Source organism: Callospermophilus lateralis, chromosome 6 (assembly GCF_048772815.1).
Source record: "Callospermophilus lateralis isolate mCalLat2 chromosome 6, mCalLat2.hap1, whole genome shotgun sequence".
Lineage (NCBI taxonomy): Eukaryota > Metazoa > Chordata > Mammalia > Rodentia > Sciuridae > Callospermophilus > Callospermophilus lateralis.
The window spans coordinates 49,999,504-50,014,893 of NC_135310.1; the positions used below are offsets into that span (position 1 = coordinate 49,999,504).

At 37.2% G+C, this 15,390-nt stretch overlaps 2 protein-coding genes across 3 annotated transcripts in view; one reads left to right on the forward strand and one right to left on the reverse strand.

Annotated features, from left to right (window-relative positions):
* The first annotated feature begins 6,734 nt into the window (after window positions 1–6,734).
* Tspyl4 (TSPY like 4) lies at window positions 6,735–10,614 on the forward strand. The gene has a single exon (XM_076859824.2). The coding sequence runs from the start codon at window positions 6,796–6,798 to the stop codon at window positions 8,029–8,031; it is 1,236 nt and encodes a 411-aa protein (XP_076715939.1). The 5' UTR covers window positions 6,735–6,795; the 3' UTR covers window positions 8,032–10,614.
* Window positions 10,615–12,218: 1,604 nt separating this feature from the next.
* The window catches only part of Nt5dc1 (5'-nucleotidase domain containing 1), a 121,806-nt gene continuing 118,634 nt past the window's right edge, over window positions 12,219–15,390 (reverse strand). For both annotated transcript variants that reach the window (XM_076859827.2, XM_076859826.2), the window contains exon 12: window positions 12,219–13,991. In XM_076859827.2, the coding sequence (XP_076715942.1) occupies window positions 13,891–13,991 (101 nt within the window). In that variant the 3' untranslated portion in view covers window positions 12,219–13,890. The remainder of the gene's footprint in view (window positions 13,992–15,390) is intronic.

Below are 15,390 nucleotides of genomic sequence, written 5' to 3' on the forward strand. Positions count from 1 at the left end.
AAATAATAAAAATGACAAAGTTGACTTCTTTTTATCACAGTGTGATAAATACAGATAATTTCATTCCATCTTCATGATAGTTCTTTAAATTTTATTATATTCATTTTATATATGAGGGTATTATGGCTCTGAAAGGTGAAGTGACTAACCCAAACCAACAGCTAGTAAGTAGCAGAACTGAGACCTGTAGCCTGAGTTGAGTCCAAAGTGAATGTTTAGGCAGCCTACAAAGTGCAAGGTCATTCAGGTGAGGGACCTGGTGGTATCTGGTTTCTTTTAAGATGTAGAAAGCAGAGTCATATGAGGTTTGTTTTTCCTCTTCCAAAGTATTCTTGTAGGGAGCCATCTTTCCAAACCTGTGAGAAAATTTTAATCTTGTAACAGTGATAGAATAAAGATTATGGTTCAATTTTTATTATAGAGTACCCAAATTTATGCTAAAAATCCATGCCTTTCAGTGCATTTATGGTCTGTAATTGCCATAAATATTTTCTTCAGAGCAGCTTAAACTTTAACATAGGCAAACAAATCAAATTATCATCTGGAAGACCACTTCCTCCCTCTAGTGACTAGGAATAGGAACACCATGTAAAAAAAGATTCTCAGCATGTGTGCTCATTGCCCTTCAGTTAAAGGAGCAATTTTGTTTATTATAAAGACTCAAGGGGGAGCATTTAATAGGGGCATTAGAGATGTTGGACATCAGGATAGTTGCCTATATAAAATAACATACAATTAAATGGTCATATAGAAGAAAAACTATTATTTAAGCCTAGAATCTAGCAGTATTTCACTACTGAAAACAAAACAAAAAACAGTTTTAATATATGCTTCATTTTAAGAGTAATTTCATCTGCTGTTATTATTAATTGTAAAATGCATCGTTATTTTACTATGAAAAAGTTGCCAAACACAAAATTTTCTAATTCTTAGAATTTTTTGTTTTATACATATTGAAAGACATTTAGATTTTAAAATGTTTTAAAAATCATATAGCATGCATGGTATACATAAAAAAATGAATTATAAGCAAAATAAAAATTGTTTAATTATTTCTCTGTTTAAAATAATGATCTTAGTCACTTTTGACTCTAATTTCTTGGTGTCTATGTTTTTTTTCAAAACAGTATTGTCCTAAGCACCTTGAAAAATTTTGGTGATGACATTTTTTAGTAGAATATCCTATTGCTTATAAAAGTGCTCTGAGATTTTTTTCTTAAGTCACTAGTATTCATTCTGCAATTTTTATGCTAGTGCTTTCTTGATCTTACCAGAAGATATTAACAGAAGAACAAGTAAGACTCATTTATCTTCAAATGACTTTGAGAGTTCTGTCAAGAGGCTACAATTATCCAATCATGTCAACAAGACTTAACAACCAACCCTACACATGCCCAGACAGTGGCAGTACACCTTGACTCCTGTTGTGCTGACAGTAGCTGCAAGATGCTATTGATTACATATGAATAGTCATTTAAAAGATGTCAATATATGAAAACAGGTGTATTTTAGAAATAAAGAAATGTGTATCATGTAATTTGAGAGAAAGTTTGTACTTTCCAGAACTTCTCATAAAGTTGTTCACCATTTCAGAAAATTTCACAACCCAAAGCATTGCTGCTTATGTCTCTAGCCCGATACACCTATATCAGGTTGCATCAGTAACTTTATATACTGGTGACTCCACAGGTATAACAATCCAAGTACTTAATCATGTCTTAAAATATATGCATGCCAAAGCATTTACATACTGAAATAGATATTCTAAAAATCACTTTTTATTTTTCCTTTAAATTACAACTAAGATCTTACATTAATTTTTTAAAAGTTATGTCAGATGGTGTACTATTTAAATTTCAGAAAGAAAAAGGGAGTTATAAAATTCTTGTTTTAAAAAAGAATCCTATGAGATGAAAACAAGGCATTGAAACAGAGGATAACAAATTCTTTTTCCTCTTTTTAGTAACTACTTCCCTAACAATTGTCACTAATTCTGTGGATAGAGGAAGTGAGGATGCTGTAGACTGAATGTTGTTTGTATTCTCCCCCAAATTCACACTGAAACTGAATCCCCAATGTAAGGATACTTGGAGGTGGGGTCCTTGAGGAAATTCATGCCCTTAGAAAAGAAGCCCCAGGCTAGGAACCTACTAGATTAGTCCCATTATAAAAGAGGCCTCAGATCCCTCTATGTCAGGACACAACAAAAAGACTGCCATCTTTGAGTCAGGAAGCAAGTCCTCTGCTGGCACTTTGATCTTAGACTTCCTAGCCTCTAGAATAGTGAGACATACATTTCTGTTGTTAATAAGTCACCAGGTCTATGGTGTTTTATTATAGCAGCCTGAACTGGTAACACAGGGGGATAGGAAGATGAGGGAGATTTAACATTAAATAGGAATGGTTATTTGGTCTTAAGAAAGTGCCTTCTCAAGTTTTATGTTGTGTAGGTTTACAGAATAGTATAATTAATGAGGACACAGGCTCCTAAATCAGATTACCTGGGTTCAGACTGTGGCTTCACCATTTGCTGTATGATTTTAATGAAATCAATTTGTCTTACTTCACTTCCTTCTGAAGCAAAGTGGAGGTCATAATATCACCTCACAGGGTTATTGTGAGAATTAAATGAGGCAACATACATTTAAGTATGTAAAACTGTCTGCTATACAGAGCATCAAATAAGTATACGTTATAATGTATATGTATAACCAGAAACTAAGTGCTCTGAAAAATAAACTTGCTGTTCAACTGTTAAACATTTTTTTTTAACCACAGACAGCTAATTTTATTATCTCTATTTTGCTGGTGGGGAAAATAAGCAAGGTGAGGGTACCATCCAATTCTTAAAAAAAGAGTAATGGGGCATATTTCAAAAATTTCTAACATTTACTATATACTCTAGTAAAGTCGTTCCTATTTGATTCTATTTCTGTTTGGATTTCTGTTAAACTTCTTATCTCCTGGCAAATGAAAATTTCTTCATAGATGTTCATGGCATTTTCTATAGCTATTTTTTTCTATAAAATCATAAAGTTACTAGTATGTCTTTTTCTGTAGAGTCAGTTTTATTGCCATTTGCCAACAGGAAAGGTTCTAATGTATAATAATGTGTAATAATGTCTGATATTCTTTTTTATCTTTTATTTTTGGGACCAGGGACTGAACTCAAGGGCACTGAACCACTGAGCCACATCTCCAGTCTTTTTTATGTAGAGCTAGGGTGTTGCTAAGTTGCTTAGGGCCTCATTAAGTTGCTGAAGCTGACTTTGAACTTGCAGGTCTCCTGCCTCAGCCTCCCAAGCAGCTAGAATTACAGGCATGCACCACAAAACCCAGCTAATGTCCGATATCCTAATGTGCCAGAAATTGTTAAGTATGACTCATAGCTACAATGCATATCTACCATACTCAAGATATAATTCTACCAGCAGAATTATATTATGCATTTTAGTAAAACCTTTTACATTTTTCATATAAATTAAAATTTTTACTTAAGTCATCAGGTTTTATTAAAATATTCTATGAGAGAATGACTTTCATGAAACAACCAAGAAATCAAAAAGTAAACGGTAGATGGCAGAGGATATAAGAACTATAGAAATTTTGAGGACTATAAAAATCCTTGTTTATGAAATTCGATGCATTTAGAATGCTTACTACAATCTTCATGGACTGAGTTTTTTGGTACTGGGGATTGAGCCCAGGGGTGCTTTACCACTGAACCACATCCCCAGCCTTTTTCTAAATTTTAATTTTGAGACAGGGTTTTGCTAAGTTGCCGAGGGCCTCATTAAGTTGCCGATGTTGGGGAACTTATAGTCCTCCTGCCTTAGCCTTGGAGTCTCTGGATTATAGGCATGCCTCACTGTGCCTGGCTCATGGACTGTTTTTTTAAAGAAGAGACAGGCTATTAGGAGTGGAAGATGATTCAGGTGACAGGAATGGAGAGAGGGATATTTCCAGTAGAAGAGAAATCTTTTTTTTTTTAATTGGTATACACAAAAATAGAAAAAGTTTTAATTTTATAATGTTCTATAAAGTTCTATAATAGTTCTTTCAGCATTTGCTGCTTTTTTGCATTATGGCTCAGATTATAATGAAAGAGTTACTCCTTCAACAGTGCAAAGATTCTTTAGGAGAACAAACAAAGCAGAGCAGTGTCAAAGAATAACTCAATTATAGAACACTGTCAACTTGTTTACAGAGAACATAAATCAATAGATGGGTTTTACCCCACTAAAACAAAAATGAGAATTTATTAAGAGAAACAGCACTGCAGGGAGAGAAAAATAATTGCTTTCTGTTGAGTGAATCTTGTTTGTATTTTTTAAAGTAGGGTAACTTATTTGTTGGCAGTCAGCAAAGAGGTTAATCTGGACTTACTGTCCTTGAATAGGGTGACTAGGGATAAAACAAACAAAAAAACTGACAATCTGTTTCTCTGTATTGTCTGCCTTCTATCACTACCTCATTCTTAGTTGAATCAGGTCTACACTACTTCCCTCACTAGAGTCTTAGAATACATGCTGTTTTTCTTTAAATTCTTTTTCTCTAGATTCTGAGACCTCATTTGAATATGATCATTCTGGGTTACTCAAGAAGAAATTTCTGTTGCAAAGAGCTGTCATTGTTTGTCTAATATGAATTTAAGATCTTAAACATAAAAGTGCAAAATTTAAGTTTCCCTTTGGTCTTACCTTTTCTAAAGATTAATACCAGTGTTCTCACATTCAAACAAACTAATAGACAATAGTGGTACCAAATGAATTCTCAGCTGACTTGGATAGATAATAATTAACTTTTCTTACTTTTTTTTTTTTAACCACAGACAGCTAATTTTATTATCTCTATTTTGCTGGTGGGGAAAACAAGCAAGGTGAGGGTGCCATCCAGTTCTTAAACTCCGAAGAAAGCAATTAATTTGAATACCTAAAAGACTGCACATATTTTATCCAGTTAAAATGTAAGCAAAGAAAGCAAACCAAAAACAACAAAAATGCAGAGTAGAGGAATTAATCATGCAGAAATGCTAAATCAAGACCTATGTCATTTTTTTTGAAAGAGAAAAAAAGTTTCATTTGTATTATTCTAAGGTGATTGGGAAAGAAAAATAAAACATTAAGATATTATCTATGAGGAATAACACAGAGATTCAAAAAGGCCTTTTCAAAAGTGGAACAAGACAAGGATGTCCTCTTTCACCATATAGTTCTTGCAACTCTAGCCAGAGTGATTAGACAGATGAAAGGAATTAAAGGGATACGAATAGGAAAAGAAAAAACTATTACTATCTGCTGACAGCATGATTCTATACCAAGAGGATCAAAAAAATTCCACCAGAAAAATTCTAGAACTAAAAAATGAATTCAGCAAAGTAGCAGGATATACAATCAACACCCATAAATCAAAGGCATTTCTGTACATCAGTGACAAGAAAGAGAAACTAGGAAAACCATCCTAATTACAATAGCCTCAAAAAAAAAAAAAAAAAAGAAAGAAAGAAATATTTGGGAATCAACAAAAGAGGTGAAAGACCTCTACAATGAAAACTACAGAACGCAAAAGAAAGAAATTAAAGAAAACCTTATAAGATGGAAAGATTTCCCTTGTTCTTGGATAGGCAGAATTAATATTGTCAAAATGATCATACTGCCAAAAGCACTATACAGATTTAATGCAATTCCAATCAAAATCCCAATGACATTCCTCATAGAAATAGAAAAAGCAATCATGAAATTCATCTGGAAAAATAAGAGACCCAGAATAGCCAAAGCCATCCTTAGCAAGAAGAGTGAAGCAGGTGGTATCCCTATACCAGATCTTAACTTTTCTTACTTTTTAAACAAATATTTTAAAAAGAAAGTAGATTAGGTGCCTGCAAATAGCTGACAGTTGCTTCTGTGCTGCAGTGAATTACAACAGCCAATTTGGGCAGATACATGTGGGCTTCATGCCCACAGGCATTATGAAGCAGAAATGACTTTGAGATTATAACCTGGAGAAAAGCATAATACACATCATTTTAGAAGTTAAAATCCACTGACATAGTATTTCTAATTTGTGCAAGTCCTGTGTATAGTCACCTCTAAGTAAGGGGGAAAATACTTTGCTACTCCTATTAAGTAAAGAGGAAGTACTGTCCATTTGTTTCATTGACATTGGTCAATCTATAAAAACTATAAAATCCGAAATGAAGTAATCCTTTACGATGTCTTTTTAGGATGAAAGATGTCTCCCTTTTAGCTGCTTCTAGTTTTAAAAAATCACAGCCTAGCAACATTTTCCTTCTCTTTAAAATTCAAAATCTGTTCATCTCAATTCTTTACTAATAGCCACGAATTTGTACCTTGAAGGAAGGCCTATGATTTGATGAATCCCCTTTCCTAATCACTCCCTATGAGTCTGAATACACAGTAACTAATCGTTCTTGCGTTTTAAATAAATACTTGAAGAAATTCATTACCTTAGAAATTCATTCAGAGACCTAGATGACCATATCAACAAAATTCGTACATGCTTGAGTTTGGTTTGCATCCATTTACGTACGTCAAATTTCTTTTCCAGACTGATTAAATTCATAACGTTTTGTAACAAGCAGACAAAGGAATATGTTTGATTGATAAGCATAATCATCCGGGCAGTGAGTTCTCGCGTGATGGTTAATGACGTCACCGGTTGCCATGGCAGCACCCGCCCCTAGGAAAAGGGGTGGTGCTAAAGAGCTGACTGCGGCGGAGCGCAGCTTCTGCAGAGGACAAGAAACGCCCTTTTGCAGGTCTGACTTCCACCACAATGAGCGGCCAGGAGGTGGGCGACAAGCTCTCTCTCGCCGAAACCGCCCCTCCGGACCAAGCCCCAGGAGATCTGCCCCTAAATCAGTGCGAGGGGCTCCGCGAGGAAGCCGAGGCGGCACAGGAGATGGCGGACACAGGTGAGGGCAATTTGGAGGCCACTGCGGAGGGAGGTGCACCCCGGGATTCCGTGGACTGTAGCCCCGCACTCTGCGTCCGAGTTGCCGGGAGCCTCAGCCTTGCAGCCACCGGAGCGGGAGTCGAGGATGCTGTGCCTCCTTCGAAGGGCTCGGAAGCAGCCTCGGTCTCTGTCGGAGCCGACAAGAGCCAGAAAAATGGCTGTCAGCTTGGAGAGCCGCATAGCCCTGCGGGGCAGAAGGCTCTGGAAGGCTGTGGCGCAGGGGCCTGGGGGTCTCAGGTGAAACCTGGGGCGAAAGCCAAGGAAGTGACGATTAAGAAGTGCGCCATCGCGGCAGCAGCAGAAAAAGAGGGAGTAGCAGAGGCGGTGATGGAGGAAAAGAAGGTGGTACAGAAGGAAAAAAAGGCAGCTGGTGGAGGGAAAGAGGAGGCCCGGCCTAGGGCCCCGAAAATCAATAATTGCATGGACTCGCTGGAGGCCATCGATCAAGAGCTGTCAAACGTAAATGCCCAGGCCGACAGGGCCTTCCTCCAGCTGGAGCGCAAATTTGGCCGAATGAGAAGGCTTCATATGCAGCGCAGGAGTTTCATTATCCAAAATATTCCAGGTTTCTGGGTCACCGCTTTTCGGAACCACCCTCAGCTGTCACCTATGATCAGTGGTCAAGACGAAGATATAATGAGGTACATGATCAATTTGGAGGTGGAGGAACTTAAACACCCCAGGGCAGGTTGCAAATTCAAGTTCATCTTTCAGAGCAACCCATACTTCCGAAATGAGGGGCTAGTCAAGGAGTATGAGCGCAGATCCTCCGGCCGAGTGGTGTCTCTTTCCACTCCAATCCGCTGGCACCGGGGCCAAGACCCCCAGGCCCATATCCACAGGAACCGGGAAGGGAACACCATCCCGAGTTTCTTCAACTGGTTCTCAGACCACAGCCTTCTAGAATTTGATAGAATTGCTGAGATTATCAAAGGGGAATTGTGGTCCAATCCCCTACAATACTACCTGATGGGAGAAGGTCCCCGAAGAGGAATTCGAGGTCCACCACGACAGCCTGTGGAGAGCCCCAGGTCCTTCAGGTTCCAGTCTGGCTAATTTCTGTCCTTGAGAAGCTCCTGCAGAAGTCTCCTTACCATCGTCTATTCTTGGTCAGCAGCATGCAGCCTTCTGTCTGCTTTTTCATTGTACTGAATTAGTTTGTCCTTCAGTTCTAAGGTTTCAACAGTCAATTTCAAGATGGCCCCTTACTTACCTATGCTATTCTTCTTCTGGCCCTTCAAGCTGTTCTGCATTGTGTGAACATATTCCAAGTGCATGGCCTTCTATTGCTTCTATGCTACACTTGTGATGTTGTAGATACGTACTGCCTTCTTTGCATGGCTTGGGGCCTGTCTGTGACTATGGTCTTCTCCCAGGTCTTTTGGTCGTTCTCTACCACAAGGAAGCTTGACACTTCTTTACAAATAACTAACTACACTTTATGCTTGTTGTGCTTCTAATATCCATGTACTATGTGTTCTTGAGTTTCACCCCTGCAAGATGAAACTGAAATCCCAACTCAGCCATCAACCCAAACTGGACATTCTGGGCTACCACTTACAGGATGCCAGCTGCTTTCTGGGCCTTCTCCATCTAGTCTTCTGGTGGAACAAGCAGGTGGCTCGTGGGTAACTGCTAGACACAAATGAAGTAGCCCAACAAGAATGGGCTTTTTATACTTTTGGTTATTGTGCATCGAAATCGGCTACTGGTGAGTATGAAGGCCTGTGCTGTAGCCCACCAACACTACTTCCTCCCTGCTGGTGGAGCTCTGCACAGGCCACCACTGCCTCGACAGAACTATCTATGGACCTAAGCCCCTAAGCAACACACAGGAACCCCATATCTACTGTGATTACCCATAAACCCAATTACTTGTAAGGCAAGTTGAGTAGTGATAATGTAGTGCCCAAAGTAAGGTGGAATGGTCCCTTTTAGTAGCCTTTCAGGGCCCTAGCCAACAAACCACCCTTAATACAGGTGTCTTTGGCTACCCCTCTTTCCCCCTTCCATACCTCCTCTGGACATGGTGGAGTTGCCAGGGTGAGGGCACTAAGAGGTTTTTCTGGAATGTGGGTCTTATTATGTCTCTCATTCTTCCCCTATCTTTTTCTCCTCCTTCCCTCTCTGGAGCAGTTACTGCTGAGAGACAGAAAACAAACTGGCAAAGTAGGTTTTTGGTTGTTTCCAGAAAGAGATTTGTAAATTAGACTTCAGATCTCTGCCCTTATTTCTTCACCCCATTTTTGGCAAGGTCACATAGGGACCTGTAGGATAACTGCTTATTTGGGCATTGTGTTCTCTAATCGTGGTATCCCCACCCTTTTTCTCCTATCCTGCCTAATTCTGTGAATTTCTTGAGCTTTAATTTGAGAAGCTGGAAGGAGAGAAAGGGGCCTCAGTGATGTGTTGAAGGCAGACCCTGTACAGGTTGTGTGCCAAGCAACTAGAATTTGCTTTACTTCACTTTTCTAAAGATGACAATTTTGGGGGACTTGGACTGTTTAAGAAATGATTTGAAAATAGCATTTTGAGTCATTCTGCCTTTACTGCTGTGATATTCCATAGGCTCCATTCTACTGCCTGGTCCTCTGGGTCCTCACTTCTTAGTTTCAGCATTTCTTTCCCTGCTTTGTCCTTCCAAATGAGGGAGTAGGCTGCAGTCCGCATTGTGGGAATAAGGTGGAGTCTGCGTTTCCAGGACAAGTTCCAGCACAGTGATGCTGTAGGGCTGTCTCAGTTGTGGGGGTATATGGTGCTGGTGAAGACCATTGGCCTTCACCCTTTTCCTTTGTTTTGAAGTCCTTTCCCTAAGCTCCTGAGGGCTAAGGAGGTCTGACACAATCAGTGGAGAGGGTGCTCTAGGCTGGGAAACTAACTAAAGGCCCAGAAGCAGAAATAAGCCTGATGTATAGCGAGTTTCTCAAGGCCCACAGTAAAGATCCCTGCAGGATCAGGGGTGGAAGGCGAGGCCTGAGGCAGTTCCTAGGGTAGAGGTGAGAGAATCAAAGCATTTGGGGTTTAATTAGGATGCTTGGAGAAGGGCTTTCCTCCAATTTTTCCTAACTCCTTAAATTCACCAATAGATTTTTGTAAACAAAAATACAAGTCTGGGTGTTTTCTCTCTATGATTTTAGGAGTAACCTTTATATATGTGGGAGATTAATGGTATATGTTCCTTATCTCACTGTGTTTGAATAACATCCTAATAATTCCTTTCTCCATTTCAGCCTATTGGCAAAATTGATGTTTACAGGCCTGCTTTTTTGCTTGTAATTGAGGACATGTGCAAAAATATCAAAATTTGTGTCCTGTGCAGTATGAAGACGTCTGTGAATATTCATTAATAGATTAGCTTGTTATGGTCTCTCTTCTATATTCTATTCTTAGACATATAATTTGAATAATGTGATCTTTGAAGAATCTGAAGATTTTGAAGATTGTTGCTGTCTTGTGAAAGTAATCTCAAAAAAGCATAACTGTTGTCTTACTTGATATTTCTTGCCCTAATAATAATGTACTTGACCTTATGTTCCTAACCAGTATAACTATTAGCAGAACTGCTGTCAAACTAAATAAGGATTATTAGTACTTTTGTCTTCTCTGTGCTTGAAAGAAAAGTAAAATGTCACTGTTATATTTCTTGTTGTCATCAAAAAAATAAAAATAAATAAAAAGTTGTGTGTTGTCTAGTTTAATAAAAGGTTGGGAAACCATTAAAGTTATCAAATGGTCACAGGGAAATTATGAAGTGTGTCACTAACTTCTCACAGGGCAATATGGCTTAAGCAGATGAAAATAATAATACTTCTATGATGACCAGAGGATGAGAGAATCTCTTAACTGGTTTGGAGGTCTACAGAAGGAATAAGACGACGATGATGTTAAGAAATGGAACTGGGCTTCTAGAGTTAACCAAACTGGTAAGTGAAACCTATATGATGCCTGAGTCTAATTTAATGACTAGTTATAATAAACTAAACAGCAACCACATTAATCTGTAACAAATGAGTGGCACCAGCCTGTAGAAGAAATACACTATTGGTAAAGCTAAAGCTGAAAATCAACCAAGGGCAAGAAAAATGACATTTTCTGATTATGTCCAGCACAGGAATGGAAAAGATGGTTGAATTCACAAAAGAAATATAGCTCTCTTAAAACCTCCAGGCCTAGAAAAAACTACACCTCAGCAAGTGGAACTTAAATTTAAGAACTGAATCAAGAAGCAGCAACCCAAGCTGGGGTTGTGGCTCAGTGGTAGAGAGCTTGTGTAGCACATGTGAGGCACTGGGTTCGATCCTTAGCACCACATAAATAAACAAAATAAGTTCTAAAAATTAAAAAAAAAAAAAAAAGGCAACAAACCCTGATTATATATTTAAGTTTCTAACTCAAATTTTGGGCCGTTTATGTCAACTTTTTGCTTATATGCCTAAGTACACCTGGTTATTAATTTTCACAGACCTTGCAGCATCCATAACCCTCCCTGTTACACAGGATGCAGAAGTACTTATTCTCTAAACCTTTATGAACCAGTGGCTGGACAACACACTATATCATTACTAGTAACTGAAGTATGATATCTGCTTTCATGTGTTTCTCAATATATTTCAGTCATATTTAGGATATTCTTTTTGACATACTACACACTGTATGAAAAAAATTTAAGTGCTACTCACAAAATCCAAAGTCATTAATTCTTCCAAAACTACATTAAGCTCCTTGGGAATTACACCAAGGAGGGTGTAGTTAACATAAATGTGGTAAACAAGGATGGTACATAATAGTTTTCCACTGGCAACAATATGTTCAGTGATAAAAACTAATGTAGGTGCTTCTACTGCCACCAAAAACTGTACCGATTGTATTGGGAAAAATTTCCTCCCTTATTTCATATAATTTCATTAAAGGATAAAAAACTTTTCCAATATTCTTTTTACTTTTTATGGTGTCACTTTTGGATGATATTTACTCTTCATACTCAATTAGAAACACTGGCACTTTTTATAACAATGAAGGAAAAATGTAAAAAGCCTAATACAGTCTAACAAACATCCATTAGAGTCATCACTGACATGCTAAAAAGGTAGAAGGAAACTTAGAATGCCCAGTCCCTGCCACTCCTCAGTGGCCAGGAAAGTACAGTTAATTTTTTAGGGGGTGGGGGCTCTCATTTTTCTTATTAATAGCAGTTCATAAGCATTTAAAGATGTATTCTTTGTCATTTACAGAATAAACATGCATAAGGAAAAATAGCTTTATTAAAAAATCAGATCTCTATACCATACACAAGTTAGCATCTTCATTTAGCCCTAAGCTTGATTGTATATGCACATTGTAATATTTCAATGACATTCTGGATAACAATTTCAAATACATCACCATATACTTATTGGTAGATATCAAACAAAGCTACTGACTTTGAGGGGAAAAAAAAATAAAGTTTCTTACCCTGAGATAATCATTCCCACAGTGTATTTGAGATTTCTCAAATATTTACAAATTTTAACAAAATATTTATCTTTTCACTGCATGTGTCCATGCTAAGTTCTCTGCTATAATACAAGTAAAATAATAATAATGACCAGTATTGTTTTCTGGTCCTGTCCATGATGAATAGTGAAATTATAGCATAAAAAGTAGTTAGGAATTTACTATAAACATTATCTGGCTCCAAATGTCTTATAACAAATAGCTACTAATATGACTATGCACAACATATCCTGGATTGTAATAAACCCAAATGTCTTATAACAAATAGCTACTAATATGACTAAGCACAACATATCCAGGATTGTAATAAACCTATAACCCCCTTAAAATAGTGTTTCTCAACATTTTCTTCATCACCCTCCCTCCCAAAGAAAAAAACTACATTTAACTCAAATTTAATAACTATATACTGCTCCCTAATAAGAAAATTCAATGCCAAGGAATAAAAATGAATTTTCTTGGTATTTTTGAATTTTGAAAGGCCAGAATCCACTGTGTTACTGAAGATTGTTTTGTACCCTAGAATCAATTTTTAATCCTATTGAGAAACATGTCTTAAAGTTACTGATAATGAATTAAACAGTCCTTAATATTATTAGGGGGAAACAGTGGGTAACAATGAAGGTTGGGATTGGCTTCTAGTACCATCTCTGTCCCATGATGGTTGTGTGATATCAGAAGAAATCATGTATGTATTTTCTTATTTTGGAAAAAACCAGGAATAGTATCAAACCTAATAGTTTGGAAAAATCATTTAATGTCACTGGGCTCATGTTCTTGGCTCTAAATTGAAGGAATTGGTATAGACTGGTTATTCACAGTTCTGTTGTACTTTACTAATAAAGACATTATAAACGATATCAATGCTCAGCTATTTACCCAGACAAACTAAACTCTGGAGTAAATGGTCATTGGTTCTCAAACTAGTGTCAATCAAAATAACCTGAAAGCCTTGTTAAGAAAACACACTGGTAGGCCTACCTCCCACAGTTTCTGACTCAGTAGGTTTCGGGGGTATGGCCTTCAAATTGGAATAATCAAGTTCTAGGTGATGCTGCTATGCATCTCTGGACACACACTTGAGAACCAACCAGACTAGGCATATGTATAAACTGGGTGGGTCTCCCCAGCTGAATTATAATTTCAAAGCTATTGGTATAGAAAATACTAATAATGTTCTTTTTAGTTCTAGGATACTGGGATTTTAATATTTCAAGAGTTGTTAAACATCAAAATGATTTATATAAAAAGCAGATCTATGGACAAATATCAATTTCTTGGTCAATTTTCATTAAAAATTTGTTCCCATAAAGCATTTTACAGTATTTCTTTGAAAATTAATATTTTTTTTACAGTACATTTGCTGCATATGTGGTTCTTCATTTTTTAGTAGAGATAATTTATCTTGTTGTCCATATCTCATCATTCAATAAGACCATTGGTATAATTGACCAATGGATAGTAGCCAGCTGTTTTTGAACTGTTTGAAGAGAATCTTGTAAATTTGTAGTCCAGAGGTAATTCTAAGAGGGAGAAAAAACAAAAAACAATTTGATTATTCTGCAGGTCTCTAACCAACTTTCAAAAATACAAATTAATAAAAAAAAAAGACATTCAGTTTTATTTTTTAGAGTTTCATAACTTTAATGTATCTTTTACCATGTGGACAGGTGTCACTAGGATGAGTGTGAATGTCTTTCCTTAACACTTAAGTCAAATCACATTTAGCCATACTGCAAATCATTCTCAGAGCTCTAATAACTAGTGAGTTCAGTTTTAATACTCTACACAATAAATAGGTATGCTCATCTGAATTTAAAAAAAGAATTAAATCTCCCAGGTCTTATTCAACAAATCTCATAAATGGTAAATGTGAACTAATAATCTTCACAGCCTCAGGAAATAGTAAGAGGGTTACTAAGAATAATCTTTGAATGTTCAGCAAAATAATAATTCTAATATACATAATATGGTAACTTTCTCTATGTGATAAGCATTGCACATACACAGGACCTGGAGGGGAATTAAGATAGATACCATATAATATATGCTTGATGTTAGAAAATATGATATCCTCATCTATGTCTCAAAAATTTAAAACAATCCTCAGATACTACCCCTACCCCCCAACTTCTCAAAGGGACCATTAAAAAGAAATATTTCAAGTGAAGCATATCAGCACATATCACATTATGATACTAATTCCACACCCAAATATATGACAGTAGCCCAGTGCGGTGGCATACGCCTATAATCCCAGAGGCTCAGGAAGCTGAGGCAGGAGGATTGTGAGTTCAAAGCCACCCTTAGCAACTTAGCGAGGCCCTAAGCAACTTAGTGAGACCCTGTCTCTAAATTAAATATTAAAAGGGCTGGGAATGTGGCTCAGTGGTGAAGTGTGCCTCGGTTCAACCTGCACTACCAAGGGAAAATATATATATATATTGTCATATATATATATTTATGACAATAATCCTTATTTCACAAATTTTACAAGTAGAACCAAAGTACTAAATATTTTGCAATTATACTTTATTTTAGATGCCACTGAAAACCATCAAATCTCAGTCAATCTATGAAATGAAAACTAGTGCTAGAGAATAAGAAGAAACACTACCTTCCTGATGTTAAAGAAAGCTAGGATTACTACAAACAGAAAAACATTCGACATTAGTAAATGTCATAGGTCCTCCCTATTCTATTTGCCAGAGGAATTTTGTCTGTCTGTTTGGTGGTGCTGAAGATTAAACTCGGGGCCTTGTACATGGTAGGCAAGTGCTGTTATCACTGGGCTACATCTCCAGCCCTAGCTGGAATACATTTTTAACCAGGCATTTAAAATTGCATTGAGTGGTATGCAGTGGTGCAACCTCCCAGCAGCTTGGGAGGTTGAGGCAAAAGGATCACAAGTTTGATTTAACT

What these genes read in the sequence shown, in the direction of transcription:
- Tspyl4 (XM_076859824.2), top strand. Translation starts at nt 6,796, where the DNA reads ATGAGCGGCCAGGAGGTGGGCGACAAGCTCTCTCTCGCCGAAACCGCC.